The sequence below is a fragment of the Zootoca vivipara genome, chromosome 4 (assembly GCF_963506605.1).
Source record: "Zootoca vivipara chromosome 4, rZooViv1.1, whole genome shotgun sequence".
In the NCBI taxonomy this organism is placed as follows: Eukaryota; Metazoa; Chordata; class Lepidosauria; order Squamata; family Lacertidae; genus Zootoca; species Zootoca vivipara.
This window is the reverse complement of record NC_083279.1, coordinates 94,779,225-94,802,100: the sequence shown is the minus strand read 5'-3', so window position 1 is coordinate 94,802,100 and position 22,876 is coordinate 94,779,225. Positions and strand designations below refer to the sequence as shown.

The 22,876-nt window shown below is 48.6% G+C and overlaps 1 protein-coding gene across 7 annotated transcripts in view; it reads left to right on the top strand.

Annotated features, from left to right (window-relative positions):
* EMSY (EMSY transcriptional repressor, BRCA2 interacting) overlaps positions 1–20,071 on the top strand; it is a 38,440-nt gene extending 18,369 nt beyond the window's left edge. For 2 of the 7 annotated variants that reach the window (XM_035115212.2, XM_035115211.2), the window contains exons 11-23: positions 1,266–1,439; positions 2,634–2,669; positions 3,589–3,725; positions 4,089–4,262; positions 5,003–5,201; positions 6,236–6,400; positions 7,186–7,341; positions 9,445–9,504; positions 10,834–10,980; positions 11,675–11,829; positions 12,896–13,477; positions 16,167–16,652; positions 18,462–20,071. In XM_035115212.2, the coding sequence (XP_034971103.2) occupies positions 1,266–1,439; positions 2,634–2,669; positions 3,589–3,725; positions 4,089–4,262; positions 5,003–5,201; positions 6,236–6,400; positions 7,186–7,341; positions 9,445–9,504; positions 10,834–10,980; positions 11,675–11,829; positions 12,896–13,477; positions 16,167–16,652; positions 18,462–18,653 (2,663 nt within the window). In that variant the 3' untranslated portion in view covers positions 18,654–20,071. Of the gene's footprint in view, positions 1–1,265; positions 1,440–2,633; positions 2,670–3,588; positions 3,726–4,088; positions 4,263–5,002; positions 5,202–6,235; positions 6,401–7,185; positions 7,342–9,444; positions 9,505–10,833; positions 10,981–11,674; positions 11,830–12,895; positions 13,478–15,560; positions 15,659–16,166; positions 16,653–18,461 lie in introns of those variants that run through there. The other 5 variants (XM_035115218.2, XM_060273926.1, XR_009557520.1 and 2 more) reach the window with 4 other exon arrangements.
* The last annotated feature ends 2,805 nt before the right edge of the window (positions 20,072–22,876 follow it).

Sequence of the window (22,876 nt, the reverse complement as noted above, 5' to 3'; positions counted from 1 at the left end):
AAGCTATTGAAACTGAAGAAGACGAGTGTGAGAACGACAATGATGGGGACTGTGATTTGGAAGGAAAAGATGAAGATGAGGACTGTGATAATATAACACAAAATGAAGCCCACCAGGAAAAAAAATGATGATTTTACTCTACAAAAAGTCGGATGGAGTGCCTCCCCTTCGAGGGGGGCACGATTGGATTTACTGGAACTCCAGAATGCCCACAGGGAAGAGGGGAAAAATAAGCAGAGAAGAGAAGAAGCTCAGGGGTCTTGTATGGAGGCCTGGATGGCAAAAGGCTGTAAACGGGGTGGGGTGAAGGGAAAGTGAAGTTGTGATTATAAGGATGGATTAACAGGATTATAACTGGACTGCTGACTACGGAACTTGCTGGATTGGGGGGGTGGAGCCGGTAATCGGGGATGTAAGGTTAGATTGGGAATAGTTATAGTTTTAAAAGTGAATTGATTTTGGAAAAAGGTGAAAATATGGAGGCTTATAGAGGGGGTAAAAATTAGGCACGGGAAGAAAAAATGGGAGTTTGATTTTTTCAGTGATTGGACATTAGGTGAAAATGATAATAGCTAATTTAAAAGTAGTATAAGGTATAAAGGTGTATTTTATAAAATAAGAAACTGTTGAAGATGATAAAAAAAGGGAGGAAAACCGGGGAAGGGGGGAGGGTGGGGAAGCCCACAAAATATGGTTTAACAATTATGAATGGAAGAAAGATTTTTGTTTTGTTTTGTTTTGTTTTGCTTTGTATTGTCTTTTTTCATTTTTTGTCACTTTTTTTCCCCTCTTTTTTCTCTTTTCTCTTTTTTTATTCTTTTTTTGGTATGACCTCCCGCGTACTGCCCTGGTTTACTGGAGCTCCCTGGTGGCAGGGGGGGCTTTGGGGGCAGGGGAGGGGGAGGAGGACAGAAATCCAATCATAAAATGGACCATTTCTGACTGTTCACCTACGTGGGATACTTCTGTGGCAGGAGAGGACCCATGGAGGGGGGTGGGAAGAAGGTGGAAAAGGTGTTCATGTATGTACCGCCTTTTGTAATTTGTAAAATCAATAAAAAGTATGTTCAAAAATAAAATAAAAAGCACAACACACAAGGGGAAAGGGACAGGGCGGGAGGAGGAGAATCGAAACTCAGGCACCACTTTCTGAACAGTGGCTCATACAATGGCTGAGCTCTGCTTCTCCGCTCGCAGTGTCGGTTCCTCGCGCTGATGCCTGTCCTGTCTTCCCTTCCTCCCCCCCCCACCCCCCTTTGAACCAGGGACTCAGGCAACTTACACTCGTCCGACGGTCAGCCAGTCCATTGGGACACGCATGACTGGCACGCCGGGCGCCGCCACTTACGTCAAAACCACCAGCGGCAGCATCATCACGGTCGTCCCCAAATCGCTTGCCACGCTGGGAGGCAAGATCATCAGCAGCAATATCGTTTCCGGTAGGTAGGCCTGTGTCTCAAAAAACGCAGTGACCAGATGGGTCAGTTGGAGTCAGTGGAGCTTCGGCCGGGTTGTCTGTGTGTTGCTGCTGTATGTTTGAAGGGTGCGACGTGGGATCCAGTCGTAGGCTGCAAGAAGGAATCATAATTATAATTATCGATGAATTATATTTATATGATGCCCTATGCCCGCAGGTCTCAGGGCAGTTCACAAGGTAAAATTACAATATAAAAACATAAAATACATAAATCAAAATATAAACAGAAACAGCTGAATAAACCACACACACCCCAACACATAAAAACAGTGTAAAAATTATTTTATTTTAGATATATATATAGAGAGAGAGAGAGAGGTCCCAGGGTGGAAAGATAGAGGAATTTCAGAGAAAGTATCTGTTAGAAAATGGGACTTGTCACTGGTCAGAAACTAGACTTAGATCCTAGAATGGGGTTGTTGTTACTCAAATTTGATGAGGGAAGTCACAATGTTACAAATAAGGATATTAAAATTTTTACCACCAGCACGCTTGACAATAGCTAGAAGGTGGAAAGATTTAGGAGACAACTTGCTGTCTGAATAGTACCAGCAAACTTGAACATTGCATTGAGGGGGAAACTGATGCAACAGGTGAAGTACAAGGAACAGTTTAAGAATGACAAAGAAAAGCTGCAAGCCACGTTTATTAAATACATAGCACAAAAGGAATGCAACTGCCCAGTACTGCCAGAAAGTGACCTGCTCTGAAATACGATTGTTTACAGTGTCATCTTTGTTTACAAAGAAGGAGAATTCCGGTCATACGTAAAGAAGAGCAAATGTATTGCAGTACGACAGAGACTTAACCAATGCTCTTGACTATATGTTACTCATACATTTATGATGATATACACTGTCTTGTTTTTGTTGCAAAAGGAAATATTTATTTTAAAAAAGGAGGAAGCCTTTCCCTGCTTCCTGTGCAATGCAGCAATAAGTCTTCGCAGTAACGGCAGTTGCTGGCGCACATAAGAAAATTTCATTTTTCTTCATAGTCGAAAAGACAAATGAATGCCGATCTGTAACAGTGGCATATTTTTAGTCTGTTTGTATTTTAATTCAAACACACACCCCTCCCCCTGGAAGCTGGCAATGTTCCGAGCAAATACCACTGCGTGTAGACCAAGCTGTTGTATTTTTGCTTTTTTTGAAAGGTAACTCCTTGATGAAGACCTATTTCCAACAAAAAGGTATCGAAAACTTGCAACGCTCTAGAAACCTTTGCATGATTCCCCACCCCCACCCCAGCCCCCTCCACGAGGTGTCACAGCACCCCTCGCCCTGTGACTTTGCTGGTGTTTTACCGACGACAAGCTGCAAAGCTACTTGAGACAACATGGTCTCCTGTTTTAAACTGAGATCTGCTCTGGCAGGTAAAAAAACTGCTTCGCCGGTCAGTTTTTCCAGTTGGACCTGACCTGATATGAGGTTGTGCTCCTGGCCTAGCAAACTGTCCCCTTCTCAGGGTCCCTATGCCCCCTGGTGCATGCTCTGAGAGCTGTAGCTACAGCTCCCCAGTGACTGCTGACCAGCTTGGCTTCCTCCATTGCATTGAATGGGGAAGTGGTTATGGGTCCCCTACTTGAAATAGAGAGGGGGTGGGCACCATCGGTGTTTTCTTGTAAAGGTAAAGGGACCCTTGACCATTGGGTCCAGTCGCAGACGACTCTGGGGTTGCAGTGCTCATCTTGCTTTACTGGCCAAGGGAGCCGGCGTACAGCTTCCGGGTCATGTGGCCAGCATGACTAAGCTGCTTCTGGCGAACCAGAGCGGTGCACGGAAACACCGTTTACTTTCCTGCCGGAGTGGTACCTATTTATCTACTTAAACTTTGACGTGCTTTCGAACTGCTAGGTTGGCAGGAGCAGGGACCGAGCAACGGGAGCTCACCCCATCGCGGGGATTTGAACCGCCGATCTTCTGATCGGCAAGCCCTAGGCTCTGGTTTAACCCACAGTGCCACCTAAATACTTGGTGCCCCCTAAATCGTGCTTGGATGAGGCCATTTTAAATTGTAATGGCGTGGGGGAACCACAGCAGTAATGGGGCAAGCATTGCTGCTTCTAACCGAACCTCATTTCTATTTCCCCTCCTACTTGGGCAACCAAGGAACTACGACCAAAATCACAACCATCCCCGTGACGTCCAAGCCCAACGTGATAGTAGTGCAGAAGACGACGGGGAAAGGAACCACCATCCAAGGGCTTCCGGGCAAAAACGTGGTCACGACATTGCTAAATGCGGGGGTAAGAGAGAGGAAATGTGATTACCGCTATTTCGTCATCGTCATCAATACCCGCTGCCTTTGTAGGAGTCATCTTTGGGAGAAGAAAAGGCTAAGGAGTAGACCCTCCTTCTGGCAACTCCTACAACCAAGCTGGTGCCAAATGTATTACTCAGATGGTCCAGCTTAAGTTTTGTGTATAGTTTGCTCTCCACTAAGAATCCAGTTACTGTACAGAGCTTTTAACCCTTTGCATTGCATGGGGGGAAATTGCTTGGTCCTATGCAGATGGAGTATGAGAGGAGAGCAAGTGAGTTAAGTCACGTGATGCATGTGATTTTCTGGCCCAGCCCCACCGAGGTAAACCTGCAAGTTTTGTCCTCAGGGAGAGAAAACGATCCAAGCGGTGCCAGCTGGAGCGAAGCCAGCCATCATCACTGCCACCAGGCCCATTACCAAAATGATCGTCACGCAGCCAAAAGGGATCGGGTCTGCCGTCCAGCCAGCTACCAAAATCATCCCGACCAAAATTGTTTATGGGCAGCAGGGTAAAACGCAGGTATGCTTAAGAACTTTGGGCAAGGGGAGGGAGGGAGGGGGCAAACGTGTTTCACCCCCAGCATAAAAATAGCTTTGTAGCTCTCTGCCTCGCTTTGGCGAGCAAGGCCTTCTCTGCGCACTGGGTCTGGGGTGTGGCCACTAGATCTCGTGAGAGCATCCCTGGGCTTCTGGAGCCAGCGTATGGAGAGAGTCTTGCTTCCCCAGTAAGGTGGAGAGCTAAACATCTCTTTTTTGCCCAGTTTTCCTGGTGCAAAAAGAACTTTCAAGCTCTCTGCCTTGCTTGCAGGATATCGACCAGCATCCTTCAACTGCGTATCTTTGAAATCATATTGTGTGCAACAAGTAGTCCATGCATTTTGCAACCTCCGGTTTTCCAGGACCCAATTGCATTTTGAGCTTTGACTTGACTGTGGGTCTGGGACTGTAGCTCAGCTGTGCATTGACTGTATCAATATTCTTCCACTTCGATTGCCGAGTGCACAGTCGGGGTGATGGAGAGCACTTCCACCTCCCACAAAAAAGCCTTTTTAAAGAGAAGTCTGAAAATATGAAAGGGAAACGTTAGTGGAATTAAACATATGCCTCTGTTTCTGTGGGAAGAACTGGATCTGGGCTTTGCCCCACCTGGTGCCGGAATGTGGGCCCCAAGAACTTTGCATGGGGGGTAATGTGGCCCCTGGTGTGAACAAATGTCCACCCCTGTGGTAAACTGGTCCCCCCCCCCCCGCTTCTTTTCAGGTCCTTATCAAGCCAAAGCCAGTGACCTTCCAGGCGACGGTTGTGAGTGAGCAGACAAGGCAACTGGTCACTGAAACACTTCAGCAGGCCTCCCGGGTGGTGGAGGCGGGGAATGCTTTGCTGCCAGAGGTGAAAGAGGAGCCCCAGGCGTACACAGACAGCAGCTCCTCTTCAACAGAATCCTCGCAGGGTTCCCAAGGTTAAACCTGCAATAGATCTCCTAGCATAATGTGGCTTGGGTTGGTTTTTATATTTTTCCGGAGGTTGCATGATGGTTTGGGGGAGCTGAGACGAAGCTGGGGATAGTTCAGTTGATTAAAGCACGAGACTCTTAATCTCAGGGTCGTGGGGTCAAGCCCCACGTTGGGCAAAATATTCCTGCATGGCAAGGGGTTGGACTAGATGATCCTAGTGGTTCCTTTGCAACTCAAAACGATTCTGTGGTTCGGACTTTGGGAGCAGATTGACCTTGGCTGGCCTCGTGAGCTCGGCTTCTGAGCTTCTCTGCACCCCTGGCTGTTCTGCATGCTCATAAGATGTCCTTTGATCATGTCGTTAGTGTGCATCTGGCCGTGGAGTGAGAATCATGAAATTCTATGGCTTGGACGGTTCCCATTGGTGGCCAGCCCCTTAGTCCCAGTTACCACATTTCCTTAATCTTAGCATGCAAGCACAGTGGCCTTAAAAGGACATGCAGCTCCATGCACACCCACGACAGAGCCCGCTCACCTGCTAATGCAGTGGTACTGGTTTCCTCCTATTTCTGTCTGTCTGTGATCATTTTCATAAGAAAACATGGCCTCCTAGATCGATGGTCAACAGGGAGCAGCAAAGTGCAAATTGGAGGAGGTGGGAGGAACAGCAGCTTTGACATCCCTGAAGTTATATGAAATTCGTTTTGAAGAGTTGGCATCCAACAAGCTCCCAAGGGCCTGCGGCTTAGCTAGGGGAAAGATCAAGAGCAATTAATTTAGAGATGCCCCCCTTCTCTTAAGTGGATGGAGATAAGTTTTTCATTCAATGATGCTGAACGTTGGAAGATGCAGGGCAGATAAAATAATAGAACACACAGTGATAGCCACCACCTTTGATGGCTTTAAAAGAGGAGGATGCACTTATGCTCGAATCCTGCTTGCAGGTTTCCCACAGGCATCTGCTTGGCCATTGTGAGAACCGGATGCTGGACTTATAGAGCAGGCTCTCCCTATGATCTTGCGTTTCTTTGTGTCTCAGATTCCCAGCCTGTGGTTCACGTCATTGCCTCCCGAAGCCAGGATTGGTCAGAACACGAGATTGCTGTGGACTCCAGCCCTACCATAATCTACCAGGATGTCTCCAGTGAATCTCAGTCGGCCACTTCGACAATTAAGGCGCTGTTGGAGCTCCAGCAAACAACAGGTGGGCACTCTTGATCCCGGAGCGCCTGTGGCTCCCTTGCGTCAACTAACCTGTGTTTTTATTTCAGTGGCAGAAAAGGTCTCGGTCCTGTCTATGTGTGGCCGCTCACCCCCTTTCCCTAGAGAGCCGGTGTGTCGTGGTGGTTAGATTGTCTGACTAGATTCTGAGGGACCAGGGTTCAAATCCCCACTCGGCCATGCAGTGACCTTGGGCCAGTCGCTTCCTCTCAACCTAAACTACCCCACAGGGTTGTTGTGGGGATTAAATGAGGAGAGCGAGAACCGTGTACAGGCAACTCCCCATTTACCCGGCGGTTATGTTCTGAGGCACCACATGGTTAAGTGAAATTGCATATATACACTGTTGAAAAAGCCTGCAAGCAACACATTCGCTCCCTCCAAACCTCCTTGCTCAAGCTCCAACTCTCCGCAGGCCTCAAGGGTCGGTGCAAAGGCCCCTAGGATTGCCTTTGCAAAGGCTTATGGGATTGCTAGACACCGTTTTCGCACAATTTGTGCCCTTTTTGTGCTCTTTTAGGCCCGTTTCGCCCCTTTCGTGCCACTTTGCAGCGGTGCATGTGTGTGCAGTTGCACATGAAAATGGGGAGTTGCCTGTACATCTCCTTGAATTACGAAGTGGCAAAGAAATGCAATCAATAAATGAATAATTTTTTTGGCATGTGTCATTGGGGGCTTATGTGCTTAACTTAGTCTTGAGTTCGAAACAAAAAACAAAAACAGTGTTCTCTGTTCTTTCCCCTCCCCCCCTCCTTTATGCCGGAGCAGTGAAGGAGAAATTGGAATCCAAGCCAAGGCAGCCAACGATTGATCTGAGCCAAATGGCAGTTCCCATCCAGATGACCCAAGAGAAGCGGCATTCTCCAGAAAGCCCCTCTATTGCCGTGGTGGAGTCAGAACTGGTTGCAGAATACATCACCACTGGTGAGTCACGTAGGAGACCTACGAGGGGGAGGGGGAGAAGGTGCTGGTGAGACTTCAATATATTGCAAGCAGGATGCGGAAAACTTCACAGACTTTTGGGACCTCCCAACGACCAGTTTATTGAGCACCCATCCTGATTTAGAAGATGTGCTATTCCTTGATTTGCATTCCCATCACTTTCCTTACCGCAAAAAAACCAATCTCTTGGGGAAGCGGGTTTGATGCAGTAGAGCTCTGAATGAATGAACAGGGCAGAGAGAGTAGATCAGGCACCCCCAAACTCCACCCTCCAGATTTTTTTGGACTACAATTCCCATCATCCCTGACCACTGGTCCTGTTAGCTAGGGATGATGGGAGTTGTAGTCCGAAAATGTCTGGAGGGCCGAGTTTGGGGGTGCCTTGTCACTGAAGAGTACATGATTAGCATGGAACTTGTGGTCGTGGCAGTTGGTTTGGAGGTCTTTGGAGGGGGGATTAGAGAAATCCTTGGAGGAAGAGAAGTTGCATCAATTGCTAGTAGCCATGATAGCTAAATGGAACTTCCATGTTTAGAGGCAACCTACCTGGAGACAAACAGTGGAAAGAGGACTGTTGCTTTAATGCCCTGCTTGTGGGCTGGTTATCCACTTTGGGGCAGAGTATGAAAGTCTTCCTAGGCCTTGTGGTCTGATCAGCAGGGCCATAGCTGCCAAGTTTTCCCTTTTCTCGCGAGGAAGCCTATTCAGCATAAGGGAATTTCCCTTAAAAAAAGGGAGAACTTGGCAGCTATGAGCAGGGCTGCTGTTAAATTCTTACTTTTGAGCACAGACAGATCTTGGGAAGAAGAAAGTGCCAACTCTGGGGAGTGGCTAGAGAGAATAGTTGGGGTGTAATTTGTACTACGGCTCCATCTTGGAGCCTCCAGCTGAACCATGTTCAGGAATTAGTGGAGCTTCTGAGTAAATGCAGAGTGCCTCTCTCACTACCTACACTTGGTCCCCTCCAAGAAAAAGGGGGACAACAAACTCCCAGCTCCAGAGCATAGCTGCCAAGTTTTCCCTTTTCTCGCGAGGAAGCCTATTCAGCATAAGGGAAAATCCCTTTTAAAAAGGGATAACTTGGCAGCTATGCTCCAGAATTTGGAAGTACAGTACCGTGAAGGCCTCTCCATTTCCCATCCCTTCTTCATGCCTAGCAGGCCCTGTTTTTGCCTGGCCTTTTGGATTGTATTTGGGAAGGAGGCAGTCTCCAAGGTGTGTATCTGGGAAGATTGTAGGTGGCTGCTTTTCTCAGCTGCTGTATCTCTTCCCTGTCGCCCACTCTCCCTCTCACACACACCCATGCCCATGCCCAAATAATGGAGCCTATGGAATAGTTTGCCGCAGACTCTTGTCAAACAGAACCATAGAATTGTTGGGTGGGAGCCAAAGGGTCATTGATCCCAACCCCCTTCAGTACAGAGCAGTTGATGTCTGCCTTCCTGATGCTCAAAAATTTCCTTGGTGTGCCTGCCAAATCGCACGCTGTGGCTGTATAGCCTACCCTTCCTCTCTACACTAGCACTACACCAGCGTGGTGTAGTGGTTAAGAGCGGTAGACTCGTAATCTGGTGAACCGGGTTCGCGTCTCCGTTCCTCCACATGCAGCTGCTGGGTGACCCTGGGCTAGTCACACTTCTCTGAAGTCTCTCAGCCCCACTCACCTCACAGAGTGTTTGTTGTGGGGGAGGAAGGGAAAGGAGAACGTTAGCCGCTTTGAGACTCCTTCGGGTAGTGATCAAGTCAAATCCAAACTCTTCTTCTACTTCATGACTTGACTCCTGCTGAATGTGCGCTGAAGCTGGCATTGGATGTTAGATTAGATGTAGGTTAGTCTTCATTCTGATCTAGCCGGCGCTCTGGTTGCATTTGAGGAACATTTTGCAACACACTGGTTGGAACACTTGCTCTGCATGCAGAAGGTCCCGGGTTCAAGCCCCACCGTCTACAGGTAGGGCTGGGAAAAACACCTGTCCTGGACAGATCATGATAAATAGTTGGTTTTGCTTTAGAGCAAGCGCTGGCTGGAGATGAGCAGAGCAAATTGCCTCTTCTCGTATCTCTAACATTTTTGTCTATCTGCAGACTCAGGAAGACAGCACTGTATTCCTTCACATTCGGAAGAATACCTCCAAAGCCACATAGGTTAGATGTTTTATTTCTAAAAGGCATTTAAAAAATTTATAGACTGTTCTTGAGGCCCTTGGGGTGATCTGATAGAGCATGGAAGTGCTGATGTGCACCAGCATTGGGATCCATTACTTTATTTGGATCAGTACATTAAGTTTCCAATTTATTTTATTTTTTACATTGGAAAGCTTTTCTCAAGTGCTTTTAGATTAGCAGTTTGAAGACTCCAGTTGATTGTATTGGCTGTTGCTTCTGACAGCTGCTACTGTCAACCATGAGCACTTTCTGTTTTAGCTTTCTGTGGTAGCAGAGAACTAGAACGTTGCCTTGACTACTTGTTCCTCTGCACCATTGCAAGAAGCAAAGAAAAGCCTGGCAGGGAGCGGGCAAGCATGTGACTGATGGCTCTAAGGTCTGGAAGAAGGCTTTCTGTGGGTGACTGTAGCAGTTGTCAGAATTGATAGCTTCAATAGTCATATGGAGGCTTCTGGACACATAGAGGCTTGTTCACATGGCACCTATGTAAACTATGTAACTGGGGAAGAGGCGTGGAGATTGTTTGGCTCTTAGCCTAGGCAAATTCCTAGGTAACTTGCTGGATTTTAATGAGCCTGTTGATTTCCCACACTTCCCTTGAAGATTTAGGACTGCCTGCATTTTTTTTCTTTCTCTCTCACTGGAGTGTGCCAACAAATTAATCGTTGGTTGTTGTTTTTTAAAAGCATAACATTGCTGGGCTTTTGCTTACTCACAATGATTAACCAGGATTCCTTTGAGTTTCTTGGTGTACAGAATTCTCTGCAAGGGCAGAGTTATTTGAAGCAATTACTCAAGAGGGAGTTTCACTTGTGCCATTGCTGTGATACAGAAGATGATAGAAAAGACGCAAAACACGGCACCTTTAACCGGGACAAGTCCACAGGTTTCCTGGTAGGCATCTGGTTGGCCACTATGAGAACAGGATGCTCAGCTAGTTGGACCTTTGGCCTGACCCAGCTGCCAAGCTCTTCTTAACATTGTGTTATCCACTTGCGTGTATTTGCACAGGGTGTTAAGAATGTGGTTTCGTTCCTAACCCTTACTAGCGCGTAGGCTTTTGAAAGACACCTTGTATGTTCACTTGAACCGCAAAGGACAGGAAAACAAGACATTCCGATGGGGACTTGGTTTCCCTGAGCCTTCAAAAGCCTCCACCTGTTTCAGAGGTAGTTGTGGAAAACCAGCTTGCAACATTTCTGTCAAGCTCCCCTGTGACTCAAAAGACTCAGCAGGAGGAGACTTGGGAACCCCAGGGTAGGGAGCAGATTTGGCCCCATTCCACCCACCCTTTGCTTTTCTCCGTAGGAATGAACAAATGGCCAAGAACAATTGGCCATAAGAACACAAGAAGAGCCTGCTGGATCAGGCCAATGGCCCAAGTAGTGCCGCACCCTGCTCTTACAGTGGCCAACCAGATGCTCGTTATGGGAAATGCACAAGCAGGATTCAAACGCAAGTGCCCCCCTCTCCCCTTCTGTGGTTTCCAGCAACTGGCATTCAGAAGCATCGCTGCCTCCCAACCGTGGAGTTAGAGCAATGGCCGTCATGGCTAGTAGCTGACGACAACCCTCTTCTCCATTTATAGCGGGTGAAGTTAAAGCTCCGCAGGTGGGGTCAACACTGCATCAAGGTTGACCTCTGCTCTTTCCCCCTGAAACTTGCTGACGGAGATCCCATGTGTGTGTGTGTGTGTGTGTCTGTGGAGAAAGGTGCAGGCTGGGATCCTTGCAGTGTACAACCCCACTCCGTGCCGTACACTTTGGCATTATTGAGCAAGTTTTGGAACGTGGCGGCTGCTTAGAAGCGGTGCTCTCTGTTCCTTCCCGCCCCTCCCAGATCTACGCTGTCACTTTAGGTGACATTCCCCACCTGCCTGTGGCTGTACATCCGCCTTCACCAGTCCTGGGGCTGTGGGGAGTTGTAGTTCAAAGCACTTAGAGGCAAAGGCTGATCCACACCCCCTTTGACCCCAGAATGTAAGACTAGCACCGCTGTCTGAACACACATTTTAAATCTCGCCAATTTTCCCATGGCTTCATGAGAATTCCGGTGGAGCAGGCAGCTTTGTGACGCACCCTGAGAGGTTACTATTGACCTCTTTCTTTCTTCCTTCCTTCCTGTCCTTGATTCCCTTTCTCACTTCCAGTTAGCCACCGGTCCCAGCCTCACCAGCCGTCCTCCCAGCCCCAGCGGACTCTGCTGCAGCATGTGGCCCAGTCCCAGACAGCAACGCAGACATCAGTTGTGGTGAAATCCATCCCAGCCTCCTCCACAGGCGCCATCACCCACATCATGCAGCAGGTCGGTAACCGTCTCTCCAACGCAGCCTTTTTGCGCTCCAGGGAGGTTCTGGAGATTGGGCCTCCGGTGTCTAGCTATGTTTTCCCCTCTTGAGGTGGTGATGCTAGAGATTTGGAAACTCCCTCCCCGGAGAAGCTAAGACAGTGGTACCTTGGTTCTCAAACACCTTGGTCCTCAAACAACTTGGAATCCAAACACTGCAAACCTGGAAGTAAGTGTACCGGTTTGCAAACTCTTTTTTGGAAGCCGAACGTGCTCCGTTTTGAGTGTTACGCTGAGGTTGATTTGAGTGCCACGCATCTGTTTTGAGTGTTACGCTGAGGTCTGTCTGGTTTTGCTATTTATTTTGTGTTATTTGTGGCTCTTTTTGTTTTGTTTTTGTGACTGTGTGGAACTCAGTTCAGCTACTGATTGATTGATTGTGTGACTGCAGTACATTGTTTATTGCTTTCATTTGATGGATCAATGGTCTCAGTAGATAGTAAAATTCATGTTAAATTGCTGTTTTAGGGGTTGTTTTTTAAAGTCTGCAACAGATTATTTTGCATTACTTTCTATGGGAAAGCGCACCTTGGTTTTGGAACGCTTTGGTTTTGGAATGGACTTCCGGAACGGATTAAGTTTGAGAACCAAGGTACCACTGTAATAATAGTAATAATAATACCCCGTACATACTGGTACATATTTAAAAGACCACACATTGTTCAATCAGCTAAAACTTTAGGACAAAAGGAATGTTTTTGCCTGGCACCTAGGGATATGTGATATGTAAGGATGGCACCAGGCAGGCATCCCTGGGGAGAGCATTCCACAAACGGGGAGCCAGCTCAGAAAAGATCCATTCTCGTGTTGCCACCCTCTCATGGAGGAGGCACGTGAAGAAGAAGAAGAAGAAGAAGAAGAAGAAGAAGAAGAAGAAGAAGAAGAAGAAGAAGAAGAAGAAGAAGAATTCCAACACTCAGATGATGATTGCAGGTTCCAGGCTTGTTCATATGGGGAGTGGTATCCCATATGAATGCACTGAACGCTAATGTCTTTTTGCTCCCTCTCCTCTGTGTGCATCAAGGCCCTGAGCAGCCACACGGCCTTCACCAAGCACAGCGAGCAGCTGGGGACAGAGGAAGGGGAGGTCGAGGAGATGGACACCTTGGACCCCCAGACGGGCCTCTTCTACCGCTCGGCGCTGGTGCAGGCGCAGAAGCAGCAGAAGCTGAGCCAGCCGCCCCAGCTGGAGCAGACGCAGCTGCAGGTCAAGACCCTCCAGTGCTTCCAGGCCAAGCAGAAGCAGACCATCCACCTCCAGGGAGAGCAGCAGCTGCCCCACAAGCTGCCCCAGATGCCCCAGCTCTCCATCCGGCACCAGAAGCTCGCCCCGCTGCCACAGGAGCTGGCCCAGCCCAAGCCGGACGCCCCGCAGGCGGCGGTGCCTCCTCCTCCTCCCCACCACCCCATAGCCCGTGAGAGGCAGCTGCCCACCTTGGTGGCCCAGCCCCAGCAGACGGTGGTCCAGGTCCTGGCTGTCAAGACCACCCAGCAGCTGCCTAAACTGCAGCAGGCGCCCACTGCCCAAAAGATCTACGTCCAGCCCCAGCCACCCCAGGGACAGATGCAGCTCCCCGCCCCTCCCGAGAAGCAGCCGGCGAGCCAGGTAAAGGACTCGGGGCACTGGGGGTGCTGTGAGGAGTTGGGGGGGAATTCCCCTTGCTTTGAGGGCCCCATGGAAGCTGCCATGTTGAACAGAGCAGCCACCGTCTCCTCCTGTCGATGGCAGCCACTTCGTAGCCCTCGTGTGATTTGCCTGTGAGGAGGTTGAGGCTTTGGCAAGGACCATAGCTGCCAAGTTCTCCCTTTTTTTAAAGGAAATTCCCTTATGCTGAATAGGCTTCCTCGCGAGAAAAGGGAAAACTTGGCAGCTATGGCGAGGACAGAGCTAAGGGGGCAGAGAATCAGTGGCAAATATACAGTGGTACCTCTGCTTACGAATTTAATGCGTTCCGAACGCACATTTGTAAGTTGAAAAAAATTGTAAGTCGAATCCCATAGGAATGCATTGGGAGAAAAATTTCGTAAGCAACCCTATCTAAAAATTCGTAAGTAGAAAAAATCCTATCTAAACCACATCCAAGATGGCGGACGGAGCTCCATTCGTAAGTAGAAACATTCGTAAGTAGAGTTATTCGTAAGTAGAGGTACCACTGTATAGGGCTTTGAGGCTTTCCGTGCTTGTGCTCCTGTTCCCAAGTGCCCTTCCCTCTGCTCTCACAATTTTTATTACAACACAATCGCATCTTTTGCAGGGGGCTGGGTCCAAGGGTTCCAAAAACCCCAAAACTGCCTGAACTCAGACCCTTGGAGCCGTCTCATGTCTGGCAAGTGGGGGGTGGGGCCAGAGCCCATGCCTTTCAAGCAGGTCACCCCCAAAAGAACAAAGCAAAGCAGAGAGGCTAAAAGCTCTTTTTGTGCCTTGCAAACCCAGGGCAAAAAGAGCTTTTAAGCTCTCCACCTTGCTTCAAATATCCACCATTTTCAAGTAGCTCAAGGGCTGTTACATGGAAGAGGGAGCCAATTTTTTTTCCCCTCCTGCCCTGGACGGTGGGACTCAAACCAATGGCTTCATGTTACAATAAAGGAGATTCTGACAAAACATCAGAAAGAACTTTCTGACAGTTAGAGCTATTAGACAGTGGAACAGTCTCTCTTGTGAGGTTGTGGAATCTCCTTCCTTGGAGGTTTTTAAGCAAAGGTTGGATGGCCATCCGTCGTAGATGCTTTAGCTGAGATTCCTGCATTGCTAGGGGCTGGACTAGATGACCCTCGGGTTACCTTCCAAGTCTACGATTCTATGCTTGGGGGAGGGGCAAGGCCTGCTCAGTGTGCCCATTCTGGAATGCTAGGGATGGTCATGTGAGATCTTGCAGGGTCTTGGATAGCTTTACGGGACATTGAGAGCCTCCCACAAGCAGCGCTCCAAGAGGGTTTTGCCCTCCCTCCACCCCAATAGCAAGCCGGAGAGCTTCGCATCTGTTTCTGTGCCAGGGAAGCCCAAGTGGACCCGGAACCAAAAGAACTTTTAAATCCTGGATTTAAGTTGCACGGTTTCAACCAGCCCGCCTTCAGTGGTAGAAATTATGCAGGTTAAATGCACATAAGCTGTGATCGTTCTGTATGTATGAGAACTTCTCTCCTCCAAAGAGCACAATATAGTGTTCTTGGTTCTCCTTGTCCCCATTCTTGGTTCTCCTTGTCCCCATTTTATCCTCGCTACAGCCCCGTGAGGTAGGATAGGAAGAACATAGAATTACATGCAGTCAGACTGTGGGTCTCCCTAGCTCAGCATTATCTACCCTGACTGACAAAGGCTCTCCGTGGTTTCAGAGGTCTCTCTCAGCCCTACCTAGCAATGCTGCTGGGGTATGAAATTGGGAGCTCCTGCATGCAAGGCAAGCTGATCTGAGCTGTGACCCTTAGGCTGAGGGAGTGTCTGGCTTCAAGGTCACCCTTTTAGCTTCATAGTTTCACGGTGATTAAGCTCACATTTAAGCTATGCTGTACCAGGAGTGTATTTTTTGGAGCGACCCCTCTCTGTGCTAGGAAAAGAAGCCCCGTCAGGCTTGTGATTTCCTGTTAGCTTCAGACGCTTTCTAAATAACAGATCTTTTGCAACTGCCATTGCACGGACTGATTTCCTGATTTTATTTCATTTTTCACTTTTGTTTTGTTCTTCTTTTTAGGTATAAAGTTATTGATTTCTGTCCCCGTAATACCTTTTTTTGTTAATTTCTGTGGAACGTAAAGACGAAGGCCCGGCGGCACTCTAAGGACCTCCATTGTACGTCTTCCTTTGTCGTTTTACATCACCCTCAGCTTAGTAAAAACTGCTTTCTCTGAGAAGAGCAAACCTCATTTTCCTCGGGGAAGGGCGCAAAACCGCAAAGGGGAACCAAGGAAAAGTTAATTAGCAGACAAAAACATGTATCGATCACTATAGATAGACACTTAGGGGCAAAAAAGTCACTCCTCTCTTTTTAAAACTGGCTCTCTGAGCCTTTTGAGGTGGGGGCAGGGGTGGAATTGAACAGGGCAATGCTTTGGGGGGTGTAAATCCCAAAGGAATACGGGACTGCTGGTTGTAGATCCCTAAGCAATTCTGAAAGCCTCTCCTGCCTCTTAACTTATTTTCCCCCTTATGTTGCTATGGATTATTCTGTCTCACAACACTTTGACTTTCAAAATCACGCCCCCGTTGCTGGTGTTTATTACTGCCATTTAGGTTTAAATAATCCCACCCGTCCAGCCAACCTGCCCGTAACGTGCAGAACCCCCCTTTTAATTTCCAGGTGCACCAGCCCATCATAACCCAAGGATCCTCTGTTACAAAGATAACCTTTGAAGGCCACCAGCCGCCCACCGTCTCCAAGGTGACCAGCATCGGCGCGGTGCCCAAGCTGGCAACGCCCCTTCCCAACCTCTTTCCTGCCCAGGTGTCTGCAAAGACGGCGGTGGCGGACATTCTGAAAATGTCCATGATGGAAGCCCAGATCGACACGAGCGTGGACCGCGCGGCGGCGGCGGCGGACCCACCAAACAGCACCGGCGAAGTGGAATCTGTGCCCGCCTCGGTGCTGAGAGTGGCCACGGTCGGGATGGCAGCGTCGGTCCTCCAGCAGCCCAAGCGCCTGGACTCTGCCTCGAGCCCCCCTGCCGTCCAGCTGCCCTTGCCAGAGAGGAAGCAGGGCACCCCGGCTGCCGGCAACCACTTCATTCGCATCCAGAACATCGCCCCAAAGAAAGTGGAGGAGATTCCTGCGGAGATCTTGATCCAGGTAAACTGTGGGAGACACCCTGAGAGGGGGGCCATAAAAAGTGTTGCTGGTCAGCAGAAACTTACACTTGCCATTGGTTCCTCTTCTTAGTCTCCCCACCCCCTTCCTGCCCAGCTGGGATGCGGGTGGCGCTGTGGTCTAAACCACTGAGCCTCTTGGGCTTGCCGATCAGAAGGTCGGCGGTTCCAATTCATCGGGCAGATGAAGTGAGTGCAGAGCTTTGCAGAGTGCGCGTCTCCTGCTCGGGCGCACGCCTCTCCAAGCAAAGTGGGGAAGAGAAAAAGAGCCGCTTCAGTTTTTTCTCTTTTTCTCTTCCCTACTTCGCTTTCCCGGCGGGCAGATGAAGTGAGTGCAGAGCTTTGCAGAGCACGCGTCTCCCGCTCGGGCGCTCGCCTCTCCATGTGGCCGCACGGCTCTTTTGCTGCTGCCGCGTGGAAGCGGCTGGGGTCAGGAGCGCTCTAGCCAGCAGCCTCGTCTCTTCCTGGCCCTGCCAAGGAGGCCTGCCACCCCGCCGCTGCTGAGCACTCCGTCCGCGCCGGTGGGCGCTCCCGTCTGCGCTGTTGGGCGCTCCACCCGGGCGCTGCTGAGTGCTCTGCGCTGCAGCAGCCGGTTCCGGGCGGCGGGGTGGCAGGCTGAAATCACTTCAAACGGCATTTTTCAACGCCATTTCCCCTCCTCACGGCTGACTTAGCTACCGGTAGGCGCGCGCTACAGCTGAGCCAGGAACAGCTGATTTCCGCGCTACAGCTAATCCGTATCTCCGCGCTCTGCTTCCTTGCTTTGCCCGCCGCTGCTGAGCGTTCCACGCTGCAGCAGCTGGTTCCAGGCCCAAGATAGCAAACTCTCTATAAAAGAATGGAAATGGTTTATTGAATATTTGCAGATAATAATAATAATAATAATAATAATAATAATAATAATAATAATATATTTATACCCCACCCATCTGGCTGGGTTTCCCCAGCCACTCTGGGCGGCTTCCAACAGAAAAACAAAATAAAATAAAATAATCGATTAAACATTAAAGGCCTCCATAAACAGGGCTGCCTTCAGATGTCCTCTAAAAGTCTGGTAGTTATTTTTCTTTTTGACATCTGGTGGGAGGGCGTTCCAGATAAGAACACCGGCAGGATTATTGTAATAACCTGCAGCTACATAAGACCATAGGGACCCAGGTGGCGCTGTGGTTAAACCACTGAGCCTAGGGCTTGCTGATCAGAAGGTCAGCGGTTCGAATCCCTGTGACGGGGTGAGCTCCCGTTGCTTGGTCCCAGCTCCTGCCAACCTAGCAGTTCGAAAGCACGACAAAATGCAAGTAGATAAATAGGAACCGCTACAGCGGGAAGGTAAACGGTGTTTCCATGTGCTGCTCTCGTTTGCCCGAAGCGGCTTTGTCATGCTGGCCACATGACCTGGAAGCTATACGCCGGCTCCCTCGGCCAATAATGCGAGATGAGCGCGCAACCCCAGAGTCGGTCACGACTGGACCTAATGGTCAGGGGTCCCCTTTACCTTTACCTACATAAGAGCATATATTTAAAGAAGATAAATAAATGAGTAAGCTAAGTTAATTTGGATGTGTGGAAGATTAAAGATAAATTTAGGGAACCGCCGAAAGAGGGGGAAGGAAGTCACGTTTTAAGGTGATTGTAAAATCAGTGAAATGTATAGATCTGAGAAGTATAAATAAAAAATTAAAAGAAAATAGAAAAACCTGGCTCAAAAAGTGCCTTTACGCTCTCTCTCTCCCTTGCTTTCCTTTAGCTTTGCTATGCTTAACGCACCGTGTTCTTCCACCTTCTTTTCCAGACGATCCCTCAGTATTCTGTGGCCTGCCATTCCACCTCCAACGTGGTTGTGGAGCCCAGTGGCCTCCTCGAGCTCAACAACTTCACCAGCCAGCGCCTCGACGAGGAGGAGACCGCCATGGAGCAGGACCTTGACAGCGGCAACGAGGACGGCGCCGAGCCCATCCCGATGCAGAGCTCCGAACACTCGTAGCGTGCCTGGGATGCCGGCGTGCACTTTAAAAGGTTGGAGGTCGCAGAAAGGCGAAGCAAAGACTCGGCTGCTGGTGTTGAAGACTCCCTTGTAGCATTCTCCATAAGCACTTTGCCCTTCGGAGGCATTTGGGGGGGGGGGCTCGCCAAGCATCGGCGTGCTGGCAGGGGACAGCAGTGGCCGCGAAATGATTTTGGAGGGAGATGGTGTTGCTGCGCCGGTTTAGCCGCACGACAGTGGGGAATGTATTTTTTTTTTTCCAAGCAAAGAAGACAAACGTGTGGCGGTTTTTATTTCTTAAAGGTGTCACCGAAGTTTTTGTTGCCACGGCATTCTGGACCAGCTGCTAAAAACATTCTTGGTTGAAAACAGCAGCAGCACTCTCTCTTTGAAACTCCCATCACAAGATGTTTGTAGTTTTATTTTATTTTATTTTTAAAAAACTTAGCATGCCTAGGTCCTTTGGTGCTGGGAAAGCACTTAAGAAATTTTGTCTGGTGTGCGTTGTGGCTTCCCTGCACTGATGTGCCATTTTATTTTCAAATAAGCTGAAGAAGATTGGCCGCTTCTAAACACAAAGCAGTATTGTCCAGGAACACTCAGGATCACAGGGAAAACATGCTGCGAGGGGATCCTCTTACTGGATCAGACACCCAAGAAATCATATTTCTTCCGGGCAAAGATGAAATCGTCCCACATTTAAAGTTATTTTTATTTATTCAAAATAGGAAAACCTGAAGAGAGAATTCCAGCTTGACGCTCCTTGGTCCTGTTAAACAGGCCCAGCAACCTCAATACTTTTTTTTTTTTTTTTGTAAAGCAAAACGGTTTGATCTTTAAGCTGCAGGGTGGGAGAAATACGTCTCAAAAACAGAACAAAGGGCATTGATAATCCGAGAGAGGAACTGTGTTGTGGGTTGTGACATTCAGACATTTCTTTTATTCTTATGTGCTTTTTTTTTCTTTTTTAAAAAGAGGAAATTTAATTATGACTGTTAAGAGACTTTACAAAGAAAAAAAATACCTTAAAATTACTGACCTTCTGTTGTTTCTGAGACGATCCTTTTCCAAGCCTTACCATTTTTGTTTGCACAACGAATAATACAATTTTTAAAAAGTGTGTGTGTTGCGTCGACTGAATCAACCGTAGTAAAAAGTAAGAAACAGTCTGTACAACTTAGTAATGAAGACGTTGCTTTTTTTAAGAAAAAGAAAAGAAAGAACTGTATATAGGAACTGGTTTTTTAACGTGGATTTTTTTTTGTATAGATTTCATTATAAATAAGCATTTTTGATGTATCCTGTATATACATATCAATTGAACTGCCCTGTTTTGTTTTTGTTTTTTTGGTGCTGAAATACTACTTCAAGTAGATATCCTCTGAAGGCTCTAATACAACTTGTGTCAAATATTTTCTAAATGGTGATTTTAGTGTTTTGTAATTAAATGGCCACTTGAGAGAACACTCCGGGAAGTGAAGTATGATGACCGAAAACGCTCTGTTGTCCATTTAAGCATCTTGTATCTGTGTGTATTGCTTGGCTCTCCCCGCCAGGTGGCACTGTTGACCATTCCTTGTTAACATCTCTATACAAAGTCGACCACGCACGCTCTTCCCCTGTTGCGATAATCCTCCTTATTGCTCTAGGACAGGTGAAGAACACAGAGGGAGAGGGCTGTTGATGTCTACCAGGCATGGTGGCTGCGTTCTGCACCCACATCCGCTGGAAACCACAGGAGGGGAGGAGAGGGCTCTTGTGCTCGAACCATGCTTGCGACTCCCCCCCCCCCCAAGTCATCTGGTTGGCCGCTGTGAGAACAGGATGCTGGACCAGATGGGCCCTGATCCTGCAGGGGTCTTCTTATGAAAGAGAGATTGCCCAGTGCTGCTCATGAGTCTGGGTGTGCTTCTTTCAATAAGAAACCGCAGCTTCTCCTTCAGATGCTGTTGAGGCCTCCCCTAGAACCCACGAAGGCTCTGAACACCCACACATGCACATACGCTCACTGCCCCCTTGGTCATGAGAGCAGCTACCTTTGTTCTCCCCCTGAAAGTACATAGAGAGGAAAGAGGAAGTTGGAAGAGTTGTGGCCCTCCTTCCCACTTCCTCTTTCAGCTCTAGGCACTTTTCAAGGCCCCATATCGGTTTTGCCGGATTCAACTTCTGCGGCAGGGGTTCCCAACAAAATTTTCTCGAGGACCCCTCATCGAGCCGCTATTGTGACAAGGACCCCCATTAATTCCTAATCCTAAAATTAAAAAGTGAGAGCCAAATTAAGAGTCTTTTTATATTTTATATTTATACGTTTTTTTACAGTTACAGCAGAGTACTCCATCAGTATACAGTTAGTTTTAATTTTCAGTTCTTAATGAGATGAACCACTTTTTAACCAAGGGTCCATTTTTAACTACGCGAACTGTAGCTTCCGCGAAAAACAACGCTTTGTTTACAAACACTACTGTTTTGCAAAGAGGCAGCGCGCGCCAGGGAGGAGGGAGGGGAATGGAGAAGACAGGGTACCTGTGCAGTAGCGCACAAATGAAGCCGACGCGCGCAAAGCATCTTGGGGAGGTGAGCGTTAGTAGAATGCGCGCGCTGCCTCTTTGCAAAACAGTAGTGTTTGTAAAGCGCCACCTAACGGCATACAGCAGAACTACTGCCTCTATCTAATTCTAGTTTTGCGCTAGACTCTGCTCATGCAGGAAGCGGCCAAAACAAAAAATCTGTTATCATACAAAATATATTTAATATATTTTTTATTCTAATAGCATCTTGCGGACCCCTCTGGCATAGCTCGCGGACCCCTGGGGGTCCGCGGACCACCTGTTGGGAACCACTGTTCTGCGGAGATCCCTCGGAAAAGCGAAGCCCGTGCATCTACCCGGCATGGTCTCTTGGGGGAGGGTGGCCGATCAGGCAGGGTTGGGGACGGACGGACTCTGAAACCCCAAATCGTCCCGTAAACCTAAAAAGGATGGTGACCCAATGTAAAGAACTAGAGGACAGATCAGGCTGGAGAGGGAGAGGAAGGGGTGAGATGAGAACAAAGTGAAAGCTTTGCGAAATGTACGGGCAGGGAAAGGTTCTTGGCGAAAGGAAACGGAGAGATGCGATGGGCCTTTTCAAATAGCAGGAGGCTAGTTCAGTCTAAAGTGTAGATCAGTTGCTTCCGCAATGCAGGACCTGTCTTGGTGGAATCCACTGTTGATGCTTGCATCTCCTCCTGGTCCCTTCCAAGTCGGTCTCCAACCCCCTTTCTCCTCAGTATCCAGCCATTACTCCTCAGTGCCTAGCCAGTCCCCCGATAGCAGATTTTCTGTATTCTTTATTCTGCTAATACATCGTCGTCGTCGTCATCATCATTATTATGGCGCTGTGTTTGTTGTGGCCACCTTATCCTGAAATAACACGGTCATGTCTTGACATGCTGGCGCAGGTACTTTTAGCTGAGACTGAACTTCTTTCATTGTCCTACCGGGTGTGCCAAAGACACTCGGCTCCAGTTTTCCTACCCCCGTTCAAACCAGTGTCTTCTCTCAACACCACTCACGCTGTTCACCGCAGGGCCCCTCGCGGTGAGTGGGTTGGGTGGACTTTTGTCTTCTGTCTCTCCCCCGGTTGCAGCCTTTCTCAGGAAACGGGAATAAGCATAGCCAAAAGCAAAACAAAAACCCCTCCGCTCTTGCAGTGGCTGAACCCAAGTTGTGTAGGCAGGCTTGGAAAGAAGAGGCGTTTTCTTAAGGAAGAACAGCCGCCTTATCTGCTGGCTGCAAAACAGTGCCTGTTTTATTTTTAAAAGGCCGGCTCTGAAATCACTTAGCATTTCGCCTCGCATGCAGCGCTATGAGAAGTTCATTTGCGCCCTGTGTGGACGCAGCTCCATAAGCTGTAATTGTTTTGTGCTGCTGAGTGTTCAATAGGTTTGCAGGATTCTCCAACCTCAGGCCTGGGAGCTGTGGCACGTTTGGAAATTTAAAACTGTCGTGGGCACCACAAAATAACCGTTTTGCAGAAGAGGAACCGGTGACTATCACAACCTTCCCCGCCGCACAAAGAGGCAGTGGAGTCTGGCCCATAGTGTGGCACAGCCATGCCAAATTCTCTCTTAGCTAGTGCCTACTTGCCCTGCCTTCTTACTTTCAACCAATCTAGGGGGTAGCGCTGGCCATCCACACTTCCATACCCTCTGACTTGACATGGCCCAAATCTGGGAAGCTGTC